This window comes from Sarcophilus harrisii, chromosome 6 (assembly GCF_902635505.1).
Source record: "Sarcophilus harrisii chromosome 6, mSarHar1.11, whole genome shotgun sequence".
NCBI lineage: Eukaryota > Metazoa > Chordata > Mammalia > Dasyuromorphia > Dasyuridae > Sarcophilus > Sarcophilus harrisii.
The window spans coordinates 190,127,305-190,146,544 of NC_045431.1; the positions used below are offsets into that span (position 1 = coordinate 190,127,305).

Below are 19,240 nucleotides of genomic sequence, written 5' to 3' on the forward strand. Positions count from 1 at the left end.
CCTTGGTAACATCCTATGAAGTATACTTAAGTTAAATAAAACGGTCAATATTCTTTAAGGATTTTTTTTTTTATCACGTGCCTATTAAATTAAAAAAAAAAAAAATAGGGATGCAGAGTAAAATAATAGTCCCTAGTTGTTTAAGTGGTTTACATTCTAAGGAGATGGTATGGGGAGGGTGAGAAAATACAGAGTTAAAGCAACCCTAAAACTTTCCTTTCAGATCTTTACTTTTGCCTTTGGTTTCAACCCTTCCTCCCTCCTTCCCTCCCCCATACCTATCCTTCTCCATTTTTTAAATATCTCCTCTGGCCTCACTTTTTTTCCTCTTTCCAATCTTAACCCTTTAATTGACCAGCTTAATTATACACACAGCTATTCACCATCAACTTTCTTCCTTTGTTGTTCTGTAATAGTTTTCTCTAGCTAATCCCCAACCCCGAGTCACATGATCATCTCCCTTGTCCACTTTACTCACCAGCTGAACATATAGTTGAAGGAAGAACAGCATTACTTCTGAGGCCACTAAAAATTCCTTAAAAATGGATCCTTAGCATTTACTGCTTGGCCAAACTTCTTTTTCTTCTCTTCAAGTCCATATAATTCCCTCTCCCTTTTTAATGTATACCTTTGGTTATATTATATTCATTTCTGAATATCTCTACCCGATGAGCCTTCCCTTACAACAAAGACTTAAAAAGAATACTAAAAAAAAAAAATCCAGCAAAATCAACACCTTGACTAGATTTCTGTCAGTATAAACAGAGAGAGGTGTATTTCCCTTCCCCCACCCCTTCTCAGGCCACACTTGCTAATACCTTTTCTAACTTTCTACTCTGTTGAGAGAATTATTTAAAGTGACATGGCCTTCAGAGGTCATCTTCTAATCCCTTCATTTTTCAGATGAAGAAACTTGGGCCTAAATATGTCAACTGATTATTCCAGTTCATACTATAATTAGCAAAGTAGAATTTCAAATACAGATCAAACTCAACCTTACTATTATTGTCACACCTGTTCTTAAGGACATCAATTCTTTTCCCTATTCTCAAAAATCCCTCTGAACATCCTCAACTCCTTTTCTCTATCTTATCTCTTGAGATCACTAGCTCTGGTTCAGATGACATAGACACAAATTCTGACACACTTACTACTAATTGTGGTCTTGTAAAACACTTTTAACTCCCAAGCCTTCAGTTTCCTATCTGTAAAATGAGATTAGAAGGATGATCCCTTCAAACTCTTCATCTATAGTCCTATAGTCTTAAAGGAAAAGTTCTTCCTGACCAGACCAATGCACTTTACCAGTTTCCTCTATCTCATCCTCTTCAGGGTCCCTAAGGAACTTGCTTTATCTGTCACCCTCTTTCTTACTATCATCTTTAACTTTTCTCAAGCTTCTGCCTCTTTTCCTGCTTATAAACATGCTCAGAAGTTCATGCTTCTTAAAGCAAAATAAACAAAATCATTCTGTTATCACCCTGACAAACTTTCAAACTATTAACCTCTACCCTCCTCCTCGCTTTTCTCTTTTACTCCCAAACTTCTTGAACTAAGTATCAATGTTTGCCGCCTCCATTTTCCCACCACTTATTCACCTCTTAGTTCCTTACAATCTGGATTTCCACCAACTACTTGACTGAAACAGTTTTCCAAGGTTACCAATGATTTCTTCGTTCCTAAATTTTCTTCATGTTTGATACTATGAACTGCTTTGACTTCAAACTCTGCTTCTGGCTTTGGATACTACTGACCTCTCTGTCCTCCCTTATCTTTGGAGATAAAACCTAGTTAGCTAGATTCAGAATCATGGACTTTCCTTTCTTCCGCTTCCACTCCCCTTCAATCAATTGCCAAGCCTTGTGTTCTGTCTCCAACACAGCTCTCCAATCTATAAAATTCCTTTAATCTATCTTGTCAATTACAAGCTTAGTATTTATATGATCTCTGAAATTGGCTACTTTAACAGTCTCTTAATTGGTCTCCCAATTTTCTGGTTTTCTCCCTTCTATTCATTCTCCCCAAAGCTATCAGAATAGTCTTACAAAGGTATCAGTCTGACCATGTTGTTTCTATGCTAAAATACCTTCAGTAATTCCCCAAAGCCTTCAGGATAAAATCTAAACTTCTCAGGCTGGCATTTAAGGCCCTCTACAATCTAGCTTCTACTTCTCCAGCCTTATTTCAGACCATTCCTCATGACAAATTCTGCTTTCTGCCAAACTGATTAGTCGCTTCCTGAAGTTAATACCCTCAACTCCTGCATTCAGTTAAGTGGTCTTCCTTGCTTGGAATGTCATAGCTCTTTCCCTTTCCCTGCCTCTCAGTTTGTCTTGCTTCAAAGCTCAGTTCAGGTGCCACTGCCCCCCTCAAAAACTTCTCTGGTCCTTTCCCACCACTCCAAGAGAATGTAAGCATCTTGAGACCAAGAACTATTTCTTTTGTATCTTCACATCCCCCCATCAGCTACAACCTCAGTTCTTTACACATAAGTGAACATAATTGAACTGGAGGGAGAAAGAATACTAAAATGGGAGGGGGGGAGGAAAGAGTTTATAAGGCTTAATGGAAGAGGTTACACTTGAACTGAACCTTGAAAGAAAAGGAGGAAATTTCAGGCATCAGTGATGATCAATTTAATGCAGAGATGTATTGATGAGTCTGGGGAACACTGTACAGTCAATTCAGTTTGGCTGGAGTTCACTGAAGCTCCTTAAGAGAAGTCAGTACAAACATAAAGCTGGAAAGACAAGTAGGAAGCAGCCAGAAGAGCGCCTTAATGCCAGGCTTCAAGGTGTGCCCCAACAGATTCTAGAGAAGAGGAATAATAATAATAATAAACTTTATATATCACTTATTATGTGCCAAACACTGCACTAAGTGTTTAACAATTATTTCATTTTATACTCATATCAACTTTGAGGTAGATACTAATTATCCCCATTTTACAGATAAGGAAACTGAGGAAGACAGCAGCTAAGTGACTTGCCCATTTTTCACACAGCTAGTAAATGTCTGAGGCTAGATTTGAACTCAGTTCTTCCTGACTCCAGGATCTATCCACCATGGCATATTTGTTCCTTCTTGGGAAGGTCACTTTGGCAGCTGAGTGAATGGTGAGCTGGAAGTAAAGATTTTCCCTCTAGAACATCTCTCCCATCCTTAAGTACTTCCCTCTCAAGAAGCCCTTCAATTCTTGGGACTCCATCCAAAAATTTAGCATCAGTTTCACTAGAACCTAAATCAGTCTTTGCATTTACAGTGTTTTCCCACCATGTAACTATCATTTGATTGTGATTGTAATTCTATTTTCAGCATGATGAGCCCTTGTTTAGAAACCTTAAATGCTTCACTCACCCTATCAAAATCTCTCAAAAGTCAGGGGTCAACCTCCTCGTTTAAATTTGTCACCCATGGTTCAATATTAGGAAAACTATCACTATAATTGGTCATATTAATAACCAAATTAACAAAAACCATATGATCATCTCAATAGATGCAAAAAAAGCATTTGACAAAATCCAACATCCATTCCTATTAAAAACACTTAAGAGTATAGGAATAAACGGACTTTTCCTTAAAATAATCAGCAGCATCTATTTAAAACCATCAGTAAGCATCACACGTAATGGAGACAAACTGCAACCATTCCCAATAAGATCTGGAGTGAAACAAGGTTGCCCACTATCACCGTTACTATTTAATATTGTATTAGAAACGCTAGCTTTGGCAATAAGAGCTGAGAAAGAGATTAAAGGAATAAGAATAGGCAATGAGGAAATCAAATTATCACTCTTTGCTGATGATATATGGTATACTTAGAGAACCCCAGAGATTCTACTAAAAAGTTATTAGAAATAATCCACAACTTTAGCAAAGTTGCTGGTTATAAAATAAACCCACATAAGTCATCAGCATTCTTATATATCACTAACAAAATCCAACAGTCAGAGTTACAAAGAGAAATTCCATTTAAAGTAACTACTGATAATATAAAATATTTAGGAATCTATCTGCCAAGGGAAAATCAGAAACTTTATGAGCAAAATTACAGACCACTTTTCACACAAATTAAGTCTGATCTAACCAATTGGAAAAATATTAAATGCTCTTGAATAAGGTGAACAAATATAATAAAGATGACAATATTATCTAAACTAATCTATTATCTATTTAGTGCTATACCAATCAGACTCCCAAAAAACTATTTTAATGACCTAGAAAAAATAACAACAAAATTCATATGGAAAAACAAAAGGTCAAGAATTTCAAAGGAATTAATGAAAAAAAAATCAAATGAAGGTGGCTTAGCTGTGCCAGATCTAAAATATTATATTATAGAGCAGCAGTTACCAAAACCATTTGGTATTGGCTAAGGAATAGATTAGTTGATCAGTGGAATAGGTTAGGTTCAAGGGATAAAACAGTCAACAAATATAGCAACCTAGTCTTTGACAAACCCAAAGATCCCAGCTTTTGGGATAAGAACTTACTGTTTGATAAAAATTGCTGGGAAAATCGGAAACTAATATGGCAGAAACTAGGCATTGATCCATACTTAACGCCGTACACCAAGATAAGGTCAAAATGGGTTCATGACCTAGGCATAAAGAATGAAATTATTAATAAATTAGAGGAACATAGGATAGTTTACCTCTCAGACCTGTGGAAGGGGAAGGTCTTTATGACCAAAGCAGAACTAGAGATCATTACTGATCACAAAATAGAAAATTTCGATTATACCAAACTGAAAAGTTTTTGTACAAACAAAACTAATGCAGACAAGATTAGAAGGGAAGCAATAAACTGGGAAAATATTTTTACAGTCAAAGGTTCTGATAAAGGCCTCATTTCCAAAATATATAGAGAATTAACTCTAATTTATAAAAAATCAAGCCATTCTCCAATTGAAAAATGGTCAAAGGATATGAACAGACAATTCTCAGATGAAGAAATTGAAACTATTTCTAGTCATATGAAAAGATGCTCCAAGTCATTATTAATCAGAGAAATGCAAATTAAGACAACTCTAAGATACCACTACACACCTGTCAGATTGGCTAAGATGACAGGAAAAAATAATGATGATTGTTGGAGGGGATGCGGGAAAACTGGGACATTGATGCATTGTTGGTGGAGTTGTGAACGAATCCAACCATTTTGGAGAGTAGTTTGGAACTATGCTCAAAAAGTTATCAAACTGTGCATACCCTTTGATCCAGCAGTGTTACTACTGGGATTATATCCCAAAGAGATTATAAAGAAGGGAAAGGGACCTGTATGTGCACGAATGTTTGTGGCAGCCCTTTTTGTAGTGGCTAGAAACTGGAAACTGAATGGATGTCCATCAGTTGGAGAATGGCTGAATAAATTGTGGTATATGAATATTATGGAATATTACAAAAAAAAAAAAGAAATGACCAACAGGATGATTTCAGAAAGGCCTGGAGAGACTTACACGAACTGAGGCTGAGTGAAATGAGCAGTACCAGGAGATCATTATATACTTCAACAATAATACTATATATGATGACCAGTTCTGATGGACCAGGCCATCCTCAGCAATGAGATCAACCAAATCATTTCTAATGGAGCAGTAATGAAGTGAACCAGCTACACCCAGAGAAAGAACTCTGGGAGATGACTAAAAACCATTACATTGAATTCCCAGTCCCCATATTTATGCCCACCTGCATTTTTGATTTCCTTCACAAGCTAATTGTACAATATTTCAGAGTCTGATTCTTTTTGTACAGCAAAATAACGGTTTGGTCATATATACTTATTGTGTATCTAATTTATATTTAAATATATTTAACATCTATTGATCATCCTGCCATCTGGGGGAGGGGGTGGGGGGTAAGAGGTGAAAAATTGGAACAAGAGATTAGGCAATTGTTAATGCTGTAAAGTTACCCATGCATATAACCTGTAAATAAAAGGCTATTAAATAAAAAAAAAAGAAAAAAAAAAAAAAAAAAAAAGAAATGACCAACAGGATGATTTCAGAAAGGCCTGGAGAGACTTACACGAACTGAGGCTGAGTGAAATGAGCAGTACCAGGAGATCATTATATACTTCAACAATAATACTATATATGATGACCAGTTCTGATGGACCAGGCCATCCTCAGCAATGAGATCAACCAAATCATTTCTAATGGAGCAGTAATGAAGTGAACCAGCTACACCCAGAGAAAGAACTCTGGGAGATGACTAAAAACCATTACATTGAATTCCCAGTCCCCATATTTATGCCCACCTGCATTTTTGATTTCCTTCACAAGCTAATTGTACAATATTTCAGAGTCTGATTCTTTTTGTACAGCAAAATAACGGTTTGGTCATATATACTTATTGTGTATCTAATTTATATTTAAATATATTTAACATCTATTGATCATCCTGCCATCTGGGGGAGGGGGTGGGGGGTAAGAGGTGAAAAATTGGAACAAGAGATTAGGCAATTGTTAATGCTGTAAAGTTACCCATACATATAACCTGTAAATAAAAGGCTATTAAATAAAATACAATACAATAAAATAAAATAAAATAAAATAAAATAAATAAATAAATAAATAATTTTTTCACCCATTAATCCTGTGCACTAGGAAGATCAATCAACCCAACACCCATGGCTTAAAACGTATTTTGTTTTAGGCTTCACATGCTTCACATTATTATCACTTTTATTACCTAAAATCTTCATGTGTCTCTTGCTTCTCCCAATAAGAGTGTAAATATCTATCAGGCAAAGGCTGTGTCTTTTACCTCTCTATAGAGCAACTGGTGCTTGGCATAATTCCATACATGCATATGTAAAGGATAAACATTTCATGGGATCTTCTGAGATAGAAAAGTCCTCAGAGATCAGCTAGTCCAAATGCTGTCACAATGAATTAATAGAATTCTCATTTACTGAACCCTCATTTAATGTTACTCAAGCTTTTGTGAATGTAAGAAGTTTGAAAATAACATAAATAAAAACTGATAAGTCAGGCAGTGGCTTAGACTAGAAACCAAACCATCATCCTTTTCAATGAATCCTGGAATATGATTAGCATTATAAGCAAAAACAGACAAAAAACCCCCCTCAACTCCTTATCTCCCCCCCCCCCAAAAAAAATTCCAAACTTCAAAATTCAAAATAAGATTAAGGAGCTTCCAATCAAGTTGAGGAAACAAGGCAAAAATCAAAAACAAAACAAAACCAAAAGATAAGATTAGACACTTCAAAGAAAATGACTTAATGGTATGTTTATTAAATTAGTGGATAACATTAAAGCTAAGAAATGCTTATATATCAGATGACAGAATCAAGAGCCAAAGAGATTTCCGTAGACTGGAGCAATGAAATGAATCTAAAATAATGGAATTTAAGAGGAATAAATGCAAACTCTTATACTTCAGTTTAAAACAAAACTGTACAGGTTGTCCCAAAAGTCTTTGTGCAATTTTAATCTTTAGTAACTTTGTTGTTCAATTGTTTCTCTTTGTGACCTCTTTGGGGTTCTTAGCAGAGATGATGAGTAATATGCCGTTTTCTTCTTCAGGAAATTTTACACATGAAGAAACAGAGGCAAATAGAGTAAAGTGACTTTCCCACAGTTACACAGCCAGTAAGTATCTGATGTTAGATTTGAATTCTGGAAAGCCTTAATTTACTATGTTATCTACCTGTTTTGGTCACCTTCCTGCCCCATTAGTAGCTTAAAACTGCACAAGGACTTTTGGGACACTCTGTACAAGAAAATATGACTAAAACACATTTTGTGTGAAAGAATTCCATCAGGTGTATAAGACTGCATAAAAGTATAGAGTCTCTGAAATATTTAAGTCCTATTCTGAGCCAGTCAGAAAATCTTACAAAATACATGCTAATCATGCTGCCTCTTTGTGTTCAAAAGATCAAGATGAAAGATAATGAATATACCCTATCAATAGACTCCATTAGAATATAATCACATTTCTTCAATGACAATAGAAAATAAAAAAACAACCTGGTTCCTTTCCCCCAAGCCATTCTTCCTCCCCCATCCCCATCACAACCTCTTATATAATCTTATATTCTTAATACATGGGTTGATATGTTAGGGTATTGAAAGTTCAATTTGTAGGTGCTTAATTGGAGTCAATATAGAGTAATGTCAAACATAGGGATAGAATTCAAAAACTAAGCATAGGTGTTCTCGACTCAATTTTCTTATTTTAAAACAAGTACAAAATTATTCATTTCTAACATTCCTCAGAGTGAACGCTAGATATATTTGTCTGTACATGGCCCTTGGAATTCAGAGGGACAAAATGTCCACTAAGTATAAGACAGCTAATAAAACAATGGTATTTCACATTTTTCCCAGAATGAAGGTTTCTGAAATTGTTCTGCCTCAGCCTCCTTCATTAAAGCAGACCCCAATGAAACCTTGATTATGTCCCTTACTACAAACTCAACTATATAAATATTTTAACAATTTAAATATCCTTCACATATTCTTAAGCTGGCTACTTGTTAAATTTTAAGAATAAAATCACTCCTCTTTGACATCCAGATATCTTAATAGTTCTTATTTTCTTCTTGCTACAATTTGCCACTTCCTCCACAGTTTCTTTGCTTCCCTGAAATTCATTAGCAAGAAAATATGGGATCCAGTTTTCTACTTGGTTCTTCTCATTTTTTTTTACTTATTGCTTCTTCTCTGTTCCTCATTTAGAATCATACTTTTTTCTTGAAAAATGTACAATATACTACAAGTCCTAATAATTACAATATTAAAGCCTCATCAACTTAACTCAAGTCACCATATCAGACTTGTGATTTTAGGGAGGAAGGGCACTCCTTCTCCATCCATGACCATCACAGCCCTTCTATGACTTAGTAGATAATTCTTTGAGGATCAGAGAGATTAGATGATTTACTCTCTACCATACATACAGCTAGTGACTGCAGGAGGATTGAAGAGGTCTTCCAGATTTTTGTATATCATTCAAATATCTTTTATCATGGTGTTTCTCACTTTAGTTTTTCCAGTTTAGTAAATGGTCAAATCTAATTTCTTGTTATATAAACAACTACATGAAATATTTATACAAATACTTGAACTCCCAAGTAATGGAGATTTAAAAAAAAAGAAAAAAAATACTTTCCCACTAACCTTGAGTCATGTTAGTAGCATACCTAAAATACTTTCTACCTCAATCTGGGAGGTGGAGTATGCTGAGGCTTACATAGGAATTTTTTCCCATAGAATATGAAATGAAAAATCATATAAGGGAAATGAGTCAGAAGCAAGAAGCTATAATAATTCTTATAAAACTTCCATTTCCTATTTAATTATAAGACTGAATTTGCATGATGTTCTAAAAATATGCATGGAAAAATAAGAAATTTAGGCTTTTCTGGTCACTATTAAAAGGATATTTGCATAGCGTTTCATAAATGAAAAAGATAAACTTTATTTTATTGCCACTTTATTAAACATGAAGATTCAAAGTATCTACAAGACTAATAAAAACTTAAGATCAATCAGGAATAAATATTGATTTTAGTATTGTCAAGAGATGAGGACATTAAACCTTTTAAAAATCATAGAATAACTACATTTTAGTACTGGAAGAAACCTTATCAAATCTAATGGTTCTCCAACTTTGCTTTTAGAAATCGGGGATCCTACTGGAAAATTACAAACGTGAATTTCATATAATTCCGGGTACATCGACCCAAAAGTACTGTGCCATGGGTCATTCTTGGGTAATTATGGATCTAATCTAACATCTGTACTTACAAACCTATTTAAACAGAGAAAAATTAGATTTTTAAACAAAGATAGAATGGTGTCTTTGCAGAGACATACCAGGATCAGTGTGCTTCACTGTGAAAGATCTGAAAAGTGAGAGGGTTGTCCTTTCTCACTTGGTTGATCAAATCAATTCAACCATGAACAATATGGGCAGGAAGAGTGCAGACTTGTGCATAACACGCAGATTGGCATAAAAAGCATTGGACAAATCATATATTCTGCCTTTCCCAGTTTACCCTCTCCTTCACTCTCTCCAATCTCTTTAGGCTTATTTTATGAAGAACCACCACCTTTTTCCACAAAGAATCCCTTGGTGCCACTGGGGAAAAACAGAACACTGGGCTGGTCAGAATATGGTCCTGATTCATGGATTATTTTTTTAAATTTTATTTGCCAAATAATTTTATTACTATAAATTAATAGTTGTTTCTGCCCTCTTCTTGAGATTACTTTTTGAGTATTTTTTTATAAGATTAACTTATTTCAGTATCCACAATACAGCAACAACATGCCTTTCTAGAAGTGATTTTGTTATTCCCCTGACACACTCAACATTGCAGCCCCCTCCGAAAAAGGGAGAGAATAAGCCTTTATATAGGGCTCATTATATATCAGTGCCAAGTGCTTTAAGAAGATCTCCTCTGATCATCAAGGTCCTGGGAGTTAGGTGTGGTTATCTCCATTTTACAGTTGAGAAAACAGGAAAACAGAGATTAAGCGACTTGCCCAAAGTTAGACATTTAACATGTGTCTGACCGTAGATCTGAACTCAGGTTTTCCTATAAATCCTGCTTTCTACTCACTGCGCAACCCAGCTGCCTACTTTTGCTGTCCCCACTATAAAATGTCCCATCTTCCTTTGAGGCTTTCACACAGGCTGTCTCACCACACACAGATCTCTTTTCTCTCTCTTGGAACGCACAGCTTCCTTCAAAGTTTGCTCCAGCTCACTCCAACAAAAGAACTTCCCAGATCCCCCAAGTGTTTAATGTTCTCCCATTTTGAGGAAGAGAGAACATTTAATGTGTCTGACTCTAAGTTCCTTCCTCAAAATATTTTTGACAGATTTTGTATTTATTTCTCTACATATGTTGTTTCTACCACATAGAATAAAAAGTTCTGAAAGACAATAACTGTGTTACTTTTGCAACACAACAACATAGTGCTTAGTAAATCATTGTTCAATTAACTAGGAAACTGAGGCCCAGGGACATGGAGTGATAGACTCTTGAGCTGGGAGGGCTTGCATTACCCAATTAGTAAAAATACCGAGCCAGGTCTTAAACAACAAGGAACTCAGTGTTCTTTCTGCAATACCAGATTAATCTCCTTAAAGCAATCAGTAAATACCTGTGTCAAAATTACTGTGCCAAAAATTATGATTTTAAGTTATTAACAACTTTAAATAATTACCACACAAATTTGGTCTTGCTGATATTCATTTTGACCAAAAGCAAATTCCCAGCACATGATTAAGTAATAATTAATACATAATACAGATCTTCACTATTTGGTTGTTTTTTGCTTTGCTTCTCTTGGGGAACCCTCTATCCTGATACTAGAGAGAGGATAGGAAAAACAGCTTGAAGACAGCAAAACACAATTGAAACCTCCCACAACCACAACTGCCAGGCAGTTTAGATTTCTTCTATACATCGTATGTGGCTGAGAAGCTATAGCGAGGAGTAAAATTTCTTCCTAAGTATTTTATTGTTCTTCATAGCATGTCTCTTAAGAAAAAAACAAAAACAAAAATCTGTTTTTGCACTTACATTCTATAGTATGCACTACATCCTGTTCTTTAATTTTCCATCATCAAAGAACAACTACTTCCAAATCAAGATCCTTAGAGCTCCCCATGGATGCTCTGCTTTGACTATGCATAATTTCTAAAAGTATTCTAAGAAATGCTGATTCAGAAATGAAATAATGCATCATTTAAGTGCTTACCACATGGCATGCACTATCACCTACGTGTCAAGAAGAAAAGAATTATATATGATACATTCAAAGAATTTGGTAAAACACAGAAGTTCAATGATAGTATTTTAACAAACAAAAAACAAACAAAAATAAAGTCTGTACCCTGGCAAGCCTTCATTATACAGAATAACAATCCTCTTTCTTAGTTGTTAGTTTTATTTAATCAAATTAAGTTGAATAGATCTTTGATTCAAATAATATATTTGAAATTATAAGTAACAAATACCCACCAATGTGATTCCTTTTGGGGAACCTGATTTCCTTTCTGCTCACTTTCCATTAAATTATGCCATGAAAAGAGATGGAGAAGTTTTTCCTTCTTGGCAATTTCCTACTCAATAGCATGCGTGTAGCTAATGCTGCCATGTCAAAATCTAAGAAAAGCTATGAATCCAATCCTATTTGTTGTAAGCAAATAAAAAGAGTCACCTAGAATCAATAAGAATTTAGTGTTCTTCCTCCCTTTGATAACTCTTCCTAACTTATTTCCAATCCTTATTTCCAGTAGGTAGAGTCACAGCATTTTAAATCCTTTTTTCTATGATAATCACCTACTTGGACTAGAAGATACACTAATCTTCCACATTTGCATCAATTCACCTAGTTTGGGAAACACAGAAGAGGGTCTATTTCTCAACTATCTCCTTAGTGGACAATCAAATGCTTGTCACTTATTAACACCTCATGGATGAACTGTCCTTCAAATACTGACATTATGCAAATAATTCTCTGAAAGCTTTCCAATAAGGTAGACAGAGTCACTCTAATTCATTAACATTCTCATACAGTGGTGCTTGTGACTAGCTTAATGGCTCACCAGGATTAGGGAGTGCAGGCTGTTCTGGAAAAGAACAAAGCTGTGGCCCGCCAGGAATTGAAGCCATTACCTTTGTTGATTGCACCAGAAATTCAGAACAGCAAAGGACTTAAAAGGAGCTACTCCAAATCCTTCCTTTTACAGATGAGGAAACTGAGACCCCAATGAAAGATCTTGGTCAACATCATACAGGTAGGAAGTGACAGGAAGGGAATTTAGACCTACATCTAGCTACTCCAGATCTTGTGTTCTTTTCTCTGCACTAAGCTAATCTTAAAACCAAGGAGCTATGCAAATATATTTCTAATAATCTCATGACCTTGAAATTTTAGTGAGTTGGATCCAAAAAAGTCTTGGATACTGAACTCTACTTATTAATGATCAAAAAATCTGTTAATTATGTATGGTGCAAATATGTTATGAAGTATACTTCTTTCATGTTATTAAAGGAAGTGTATTATACATACACATAATAGTATGTGTTGTGATTTCTACATTGACTGGAGAGTGTCATAGAACTTTAAAGTTTGTTCAATTGAGAGCTAGAGACCCTGGATTTAAAGAAGAGCCTTTTCTGTTTTACCCTGGGAGAATTATTTCTCTCCAAGGTTGGGCTTCCCCATCAGTAAAAAGAAGGGGGTGGACAAGAGGCCTTTAAAGTTTTTTTCAGTTTTAAATCTGTTTCATTCAGCAAATGTTTATTAAAGGTTCACTGGTATAAGGCATTTCATGAGATTTTGGATGTACAAAGACAAACAAAAATAGCTTCTGCCTTTAAGCAACTGACTTGTTATTGGAAGAAACTGAATACAAGCACAAAGCAAATACCAAGTATACACAAAGCCAGGCAAAATAATTTCAAGACACAGAAGACACTGAGAACTGAGCAAAATCCTCATGTTAAGTGTTGGCACCTGACTCTTTAGAGGAAAGCAAGTATTCTAAGAGGCAGCTATGAAAATAGATACATTCCAGACATAGGGGATGCCAGTACAAAGGCATCAGAGTGGCAGATAAAATGCTCCGTACAAAACAACCCCCCCAAAAAAGGAAATATCGAAATACAGATATTTGTCTTATAAGATATACAGGTCTAGTAATGGCCAGCATAATAGAGAAGCACATCACCAGAATGTCTGTAGGGTGATGATTTTTTGGTCCCAAAAACTGTTGGGGGCTTTCTACTAAAGCCACACAAGAGTTGCTATCAGAGGAGATAACACACTGATAAAATCAGATATGGCTGAAGTATGATAATCTGTGCTTGTGCTTTATCAAATCCTAACAACCCGTAGTAAGAGAATTAAGCACTGTGTCTTACCTGCAATTTTTATCTCCTCCGGGGCAAAGCCTAGTGCTCTACATAAATACTCAATACATTTCTTAAAGGAATGAAAGCTTCAACTCCAAGAAAATCGGTGATTTTGTGAGCGACAGGGAGCACCGTGAATCCCATCTTTTGGGATTCTTTTCCCCCAAGAACTCAGCGAGAACTCATCATACTGTCATGTGATGTTTACTTGGAAACAGCTGGGGCTCTAAACGCCTTCATCATGACAATCTTTCCTTGGCTTTCCAAGGGACCTTCTTCCCAACCTCCCACAAAGGCTTCTCGGGCAGTTGCGGCATAACCTAGAAAACCCTACCTTTCTGGCCCGAACATCTGGAGAAAATTCCTTGGTCTAATCACGGATAACCTTGGGACTCTTCGCCCCCCCAACCTGCTTTCTCACGGGTGAAAGGGCCCTTGCACGACCTCTGAGGCCTTCTAGCTCTCAAGCCGAGGAGAGAGCCTCCCTCAGGACTGGGTGAGGCAGCGGCCCGAGTGGAAAACGCAGCATCACAGGGCCCGGATTCAACCCCCTGCCCTGGAACTGAGGACCTGTGTGTCAATAGCCCGGGATCCTCCCGTGTAGAAGGAGAGGCCGGATGACCTCTAAGGCTCCTTCCAAGAGCGAAGCAACAGCATCTCTGTCCGGAGTTCAAATCCTGCCTCCCCTGGAGGAACCGCCTTCCCCTCCCGGGCCTCAGTTTCCCCGCCTGAGCTGGGTGACCTCTAAAACGTGTGCCAGCTCCCCAGCTACAATGCGGACGTTTCGGGTCGGGCTCAGCCCTCCGAAGGCTGCGAATCCGGCCATTCTCGCCCTCCGCCCTCCACGGACCCCGGCTTGTTATTTTAGGAAAGGACTGGGAAATGACAGGACAATCAGGGGGCGGGGAGGGGTGAGCGAGCGCACAGTCCAGGCTCGTTTCCTCCCTCTTTCCCCTCACCCCATTAACCCTTCCTGGACCAGCTGGGGGCGGGGAAGCCCCAGCCCCCTCCTCCCTTCCCTGGCTGGGCAGTCATTCCCCCCCCCCCCAGGCCAGGGCGACATCCTCCCCGCTCTTCTCGGGCTGGAGGGTCCCCCTCCCCGACCCCGCGCTCGGCACCCCGTCCCCAGCCCGGACCGTCGGGGGCGTGGACAGACCCCCGCGCCCTCCGCTCCAGTGGGGGAGGCGAGTCCTCACTCGCCCCGGACGGCGGGGTGAGGGGGCCCCCCGTCAGCTGTCTCCCTCCCGCAGAGGGGCGGCTGAGCTCCCTGCCCCCCCAGGGCGGACTCCTGAGCACCCACCTTGAGGGTTGGATACTCTTGCACCTTCAGGGTCATGGAAAGCTGAGCAGCTGATTCCTGCACCGCCATTTTGGATTGGCCAAAACATTACAGACCAAAGGGAGCCACCTCCGGGGCGCGGTGCATGGCGGGTAACAGACAGCTCTCCTCTCCCTCCCACCTCGCCTCCACCCATTACCGGGAGGGAGCAGGCGTTTTAGCCAATCGCTTCCGCCCAACCGCCTGTGGTGGCGGAAGAACGCACCGCTCTGGGCAAGGCTACGTGAAAGGACGTCGGGAAGGCCCAATCAATTCCCTCCTTTCATGGCACTCTTCCAATCACAGGAAAGTGTAGACTATGAAGACGTTTTTTACTGGACCGAAAGGAAGAGAGGAAGGCGTATTTCGTTTCTGAGACGCCGGGGTACGGTGACAATTCCCACTTGGCCCGAGGTCGCTCAGGGGCCAATCAGAGACCTAGTTTCCTTCTGACTCTGACGTGATAGGTGGGGCCAGCCAGCCAGACTTGATTGACGTTACCAGTTAATGGTGAGGGGCCGGGGCCAAAGACTAATCCTATACTGAACATGGAGATCCTGGCAAAAGATGCTTCTAGCTCCAAGAACGTGTGTGCAAAATTTCTTGGGCTACTGAAGAAGCCTTACTTCGAACCTTAGATGGTCATGGGGGCCAATCAGAAAGGGTCCTATGCAGGACCACTTTTTGGGATGGGAAACCAGGAACTCCTGGAATGTACTGGCAGGCTCTAGGCCCAATAGGGAGAGAAAGCTCTCCTTGATTGACAGCTACCTCGGCAAACCAAACGCGGGACTGCAGCGGAGGCGGGAACTGGGGGGGGATAGGAGTGGGTAGGGAGAGGGGGCGTGTCCGCAGGGGGTGGGGAGTTTGAGGAGTTTTGCGGTGTTCGGGGAGATAGTAAGTTGCTTGGGTGGGGGAGGGGCAAAGGGGGGGGTGTAGAAGCTGGGGGGAGGGGGAGGGTGTTTAGGAGGGACGTGAATTGGACACACGGGAGGCTGCGACGCCGGTGGCAGGAACAAGGGTTAACCCTGCCGAGACCCCCTTCTCAGAACCCAGTGAGTCCCCCTCCCTTAACCCTATCCCTTCCCCTCCTCTGTGCCTCCCACGAGGGAGGGCAGCCCTCCTCCGGACACCGCTGAGGGGACCTGCAGAGCAGCCCGGACGGAGGAAGGGAGGCGGGTCTGGGCCTGGGCGCAGGAAGGTGGGAGGGCACGGGGGCCCAGCTCCGGAGTGGGCGGCTGGGACCTCCCAGACGCTCTTAACGTTCTAACCGCCCCAACCGCTGCTCCGCTCAGCCCCGCCCCCATCTCTCCCCGCGCGCTCCCGTCTCCCTCCCTCGGCGCGCCCCCGCCTCGCGCGCTCCAGTTTTCTCTCCCACACCCCCCCCCACCCGGTGCGCGTTCTGGTGCCGTCGGAGCGAGCTGCCCTTCAGCGACGAGGAGGAGGAGGAGGAGAAGGAGGAGGGGGCGGAGGGTTCCCGGGACGGAGGCGGGCCGGGCTGTCCTGGAATGTCTTCTCGCGCTCTCAGGGCCGGGCTGAGAACTCTCCGAAAACTTCGGGGGTCCCAGCGGCTTCCTTCTCTGCCCTAATTCAGCCCCTCCCTGTCCTTAATTCGAATGAATAATCTCTGCCCCTTCCCGGCTCGGGAACGAGGCGAGTGGGCGAATCCCGGCCCCGCAATGCCCCTCATTCGGCCCGGGTTCTGGCTCTGCCCCCCCTCCGGCCCAGCCCCGGCGCTCTCGCTGCCATCCCTGGGGAGGCAGCTCGAGTGGAAAGGGCCTCTGGAGCAAGGAGACCCAAGAGCTTGTTGCCATCTCGCGCTCCCCAAATCCAACTCAGCCTCGCCCCCCCGGACTTGCCCATTCTTCTTTCTCTTGCGGTTGAATGAGATGAGGCCGGTGACAGTGCAGCTAACCCCCAGCCTGCTTGCGTCTTCCCGTTCGTGTATTTCTTGATTCTCTAAGCCAGAATCCCTACTTAAATTCCTTCCGAACGCTCCCCACCCCTGCCCCATGTCTGTCAGAAACCAGCTGTAAACTCGAAGCTGCAGGAACCCGTGTTTGGTCCAAACTTCGGACCTACAGCGCTACAATAAATTTACCCCATTGATTTGTTGGAAACTATACAAGGTACTCTTTTTGGCCTTCTAATAGCTCTAGATGATTGTAGTATTAGAAATCTAGCCTGACGAGTGAGGTTTTTCTGGTTCCCAACAGCTTCCTATTGCTTGAGAGACAGGGTTTATTCACTGCAGGAATTATCAGCCATGTGAATTGAAGGCAAGCCTCATCTTCCTGGCACTTTGTTTATATTTACCAGTAAGGATTTAGTTATGAACGATGCAGGTTTTGATGCTATGGGATAAATAATTATGATATTCCTGGTTCCTCCCTTCCCTCCTCTCCATAAGGCAATATATACATAGTATAGAGCACAAAGTTAATTTACTTTTAAGCTAGAAGATTTGGTGGGAGAATGAGTAGCCAAAGTTTAAAGGGTTTACTTAATGGAACAGATGGCTATGGCACTGGCATGTCAGAGAAAACAGCATGCATTCTTAGTTTAACACAAGAGGGAGCATGTCTAATCTTTAACCTTTAAGTATTGCAACTTCAGAGAGGCAGCTTTAATTGCTGAATGTCAACTGATTTACCCTTCTTGGTAGCATGTATAAATATTTATATAGTCTGTGCATTGTAAGCATGTCATCGGTTTAAGGTTACAATTGTTGGCTTAGAATGATTTCATGGAAAGCTTCTTAGCTTGAATTTCTCATCTGAGTTTAGAAAATCTGATTTCCTATTAAAATTAAGAAAAAGATTGAACATTTAAAATTTATTTATAGATAAGATAAATATTTGTTTAATGATTGGTTTTTAAAACTTATCTGGTTGGCATCCAATATGATTTGGTAGATTATTTTCTTTAACTTATTTAGTGTTATGTTGTTAACCTGCTATTATAGTGAAGATTAATTGGATATAAAATAAAGAAAAGCAAGTTTGATATGCCTTGGGATTTTTTCCAACTGCTTTATCACTTTTTATGAAAATGATCATGTTTAATTCAAAAATTCATTAAATATTTCATTAAAATTTAATTTCATTAAAAAATATGTATCTCAGACATTGTCTTTTTTAAAAAAGGGAATAAAGTTTTTATAGCATTTAGTAGTATGGAAAATTAATTAACCAAAATTTACCCTGATTTATCGAGTGGTTTAAAAAACACATTCTATAAGCAGATAATTGATTAAAGATCTCACGTTCAGAATATTTTTTAAAATTTTCTATTAGGATTTAGAAATTAAAAAGGAGCTAGTGAAAGCCATCAAAGCCCCATTTTGATGTTGAAGTGATCATTTGTTTTATACCACACTACCGATAATCACATGGTAAAGACATGGAATAATTGCTCGTAGTAGCCTTAGACTTCTGTGAAGTTTGTGCAAGAGAGACCATATATCTTAAAATTTTTGTTTCGGCCGTTAAGGAGTTCGTTTTATATTTGCTTTGCAAATATTGAACATTTCCACTATTAATTGGATAGTTCTTTTTGGAGATAAAAGGCAACTTTCCCTTTTGGGGGAATGTTTTGAGAATAAAATACTAAGGACTCAATGTTTGACCCTCTGTATATTAATCAGGCATCTCAAGTAACGGTTTTTCATCTTTTAAAAAAAGAATCAATTAATCATAGCTTTTGAAGGTCTCAATAGCAAGACCAAGTTTTATAGCATTAAAGACAAATCTGGTTCTTCATTCCTAGAAACATTGATAGAGTAATATGGGGAAAGTTTATGACAAGTAATCTAACTGTTACGCAGTTCTTACTGGGCACACTATTTAAGCATTCTGAATATGAACCAATGCCTCTTTGTGTGCATTTGCTTTAAAGTTTAAAACAATTTTTATTCTTGCAGTTTTTAACACTATTAAATCAGTTTATAAAAGACCCTTTGAAGTGCTATTGTTTAGTTTTCATTGCAAGTAAGCAGAGAGGGTGGTAGAACTT

General features: G+C 39.4%; 2 protein-coding genes across 5 annotated transcripts in view; one reads left to right on the plus strand and one right to left on the minus strand.

Annotated features, from left to right (window-relative positions):
- The window catches only part of MAEA (macrophage erythroblast attacher), a 142,797-nt gene extending 126,789 nt beyond the window's left edge, over positions 1–16,008 (minus strand). Inside the window, exon 1 of one of the 4 annotated variants that reach the window (XM_012552408.3) lies at positions 15,209–15,979. In XM_012552408.3, coding sequence (XP_012407862.1) covers positions 15,209–15,277 — 69 coding nt within the window. In that variant the 5' untranslated portion in view covers positions 15,278–15,979. Of the gene's footprint in view, positions 1–14,242; positions 14,760–15,208 lie in introns of those variants that run through there. The other 3 variants (XM_003773451.4, XM_031943995.1, XM_023506171.2) reach the window with 3 other exon arrangements.
- A 208-nt stretch (positions 16,009–16,216) lies between these two features.
- The window catches only part of CTBP1 (C-terminal binding protein 1), a 472,770-nt gene continuing 469,746 nt past the window's right edge, over positions 16,217–19,240 (plus strand). Inside the window, exon 1 of the mRNA XM_031943991.1 lies at positions 16,217–16,281. The gene's annotated coding sequence lies outside the window, so the exon portion shown is untranslated. The remainder of the gene's footprint in view (positions 16,282–19,240) is intronic.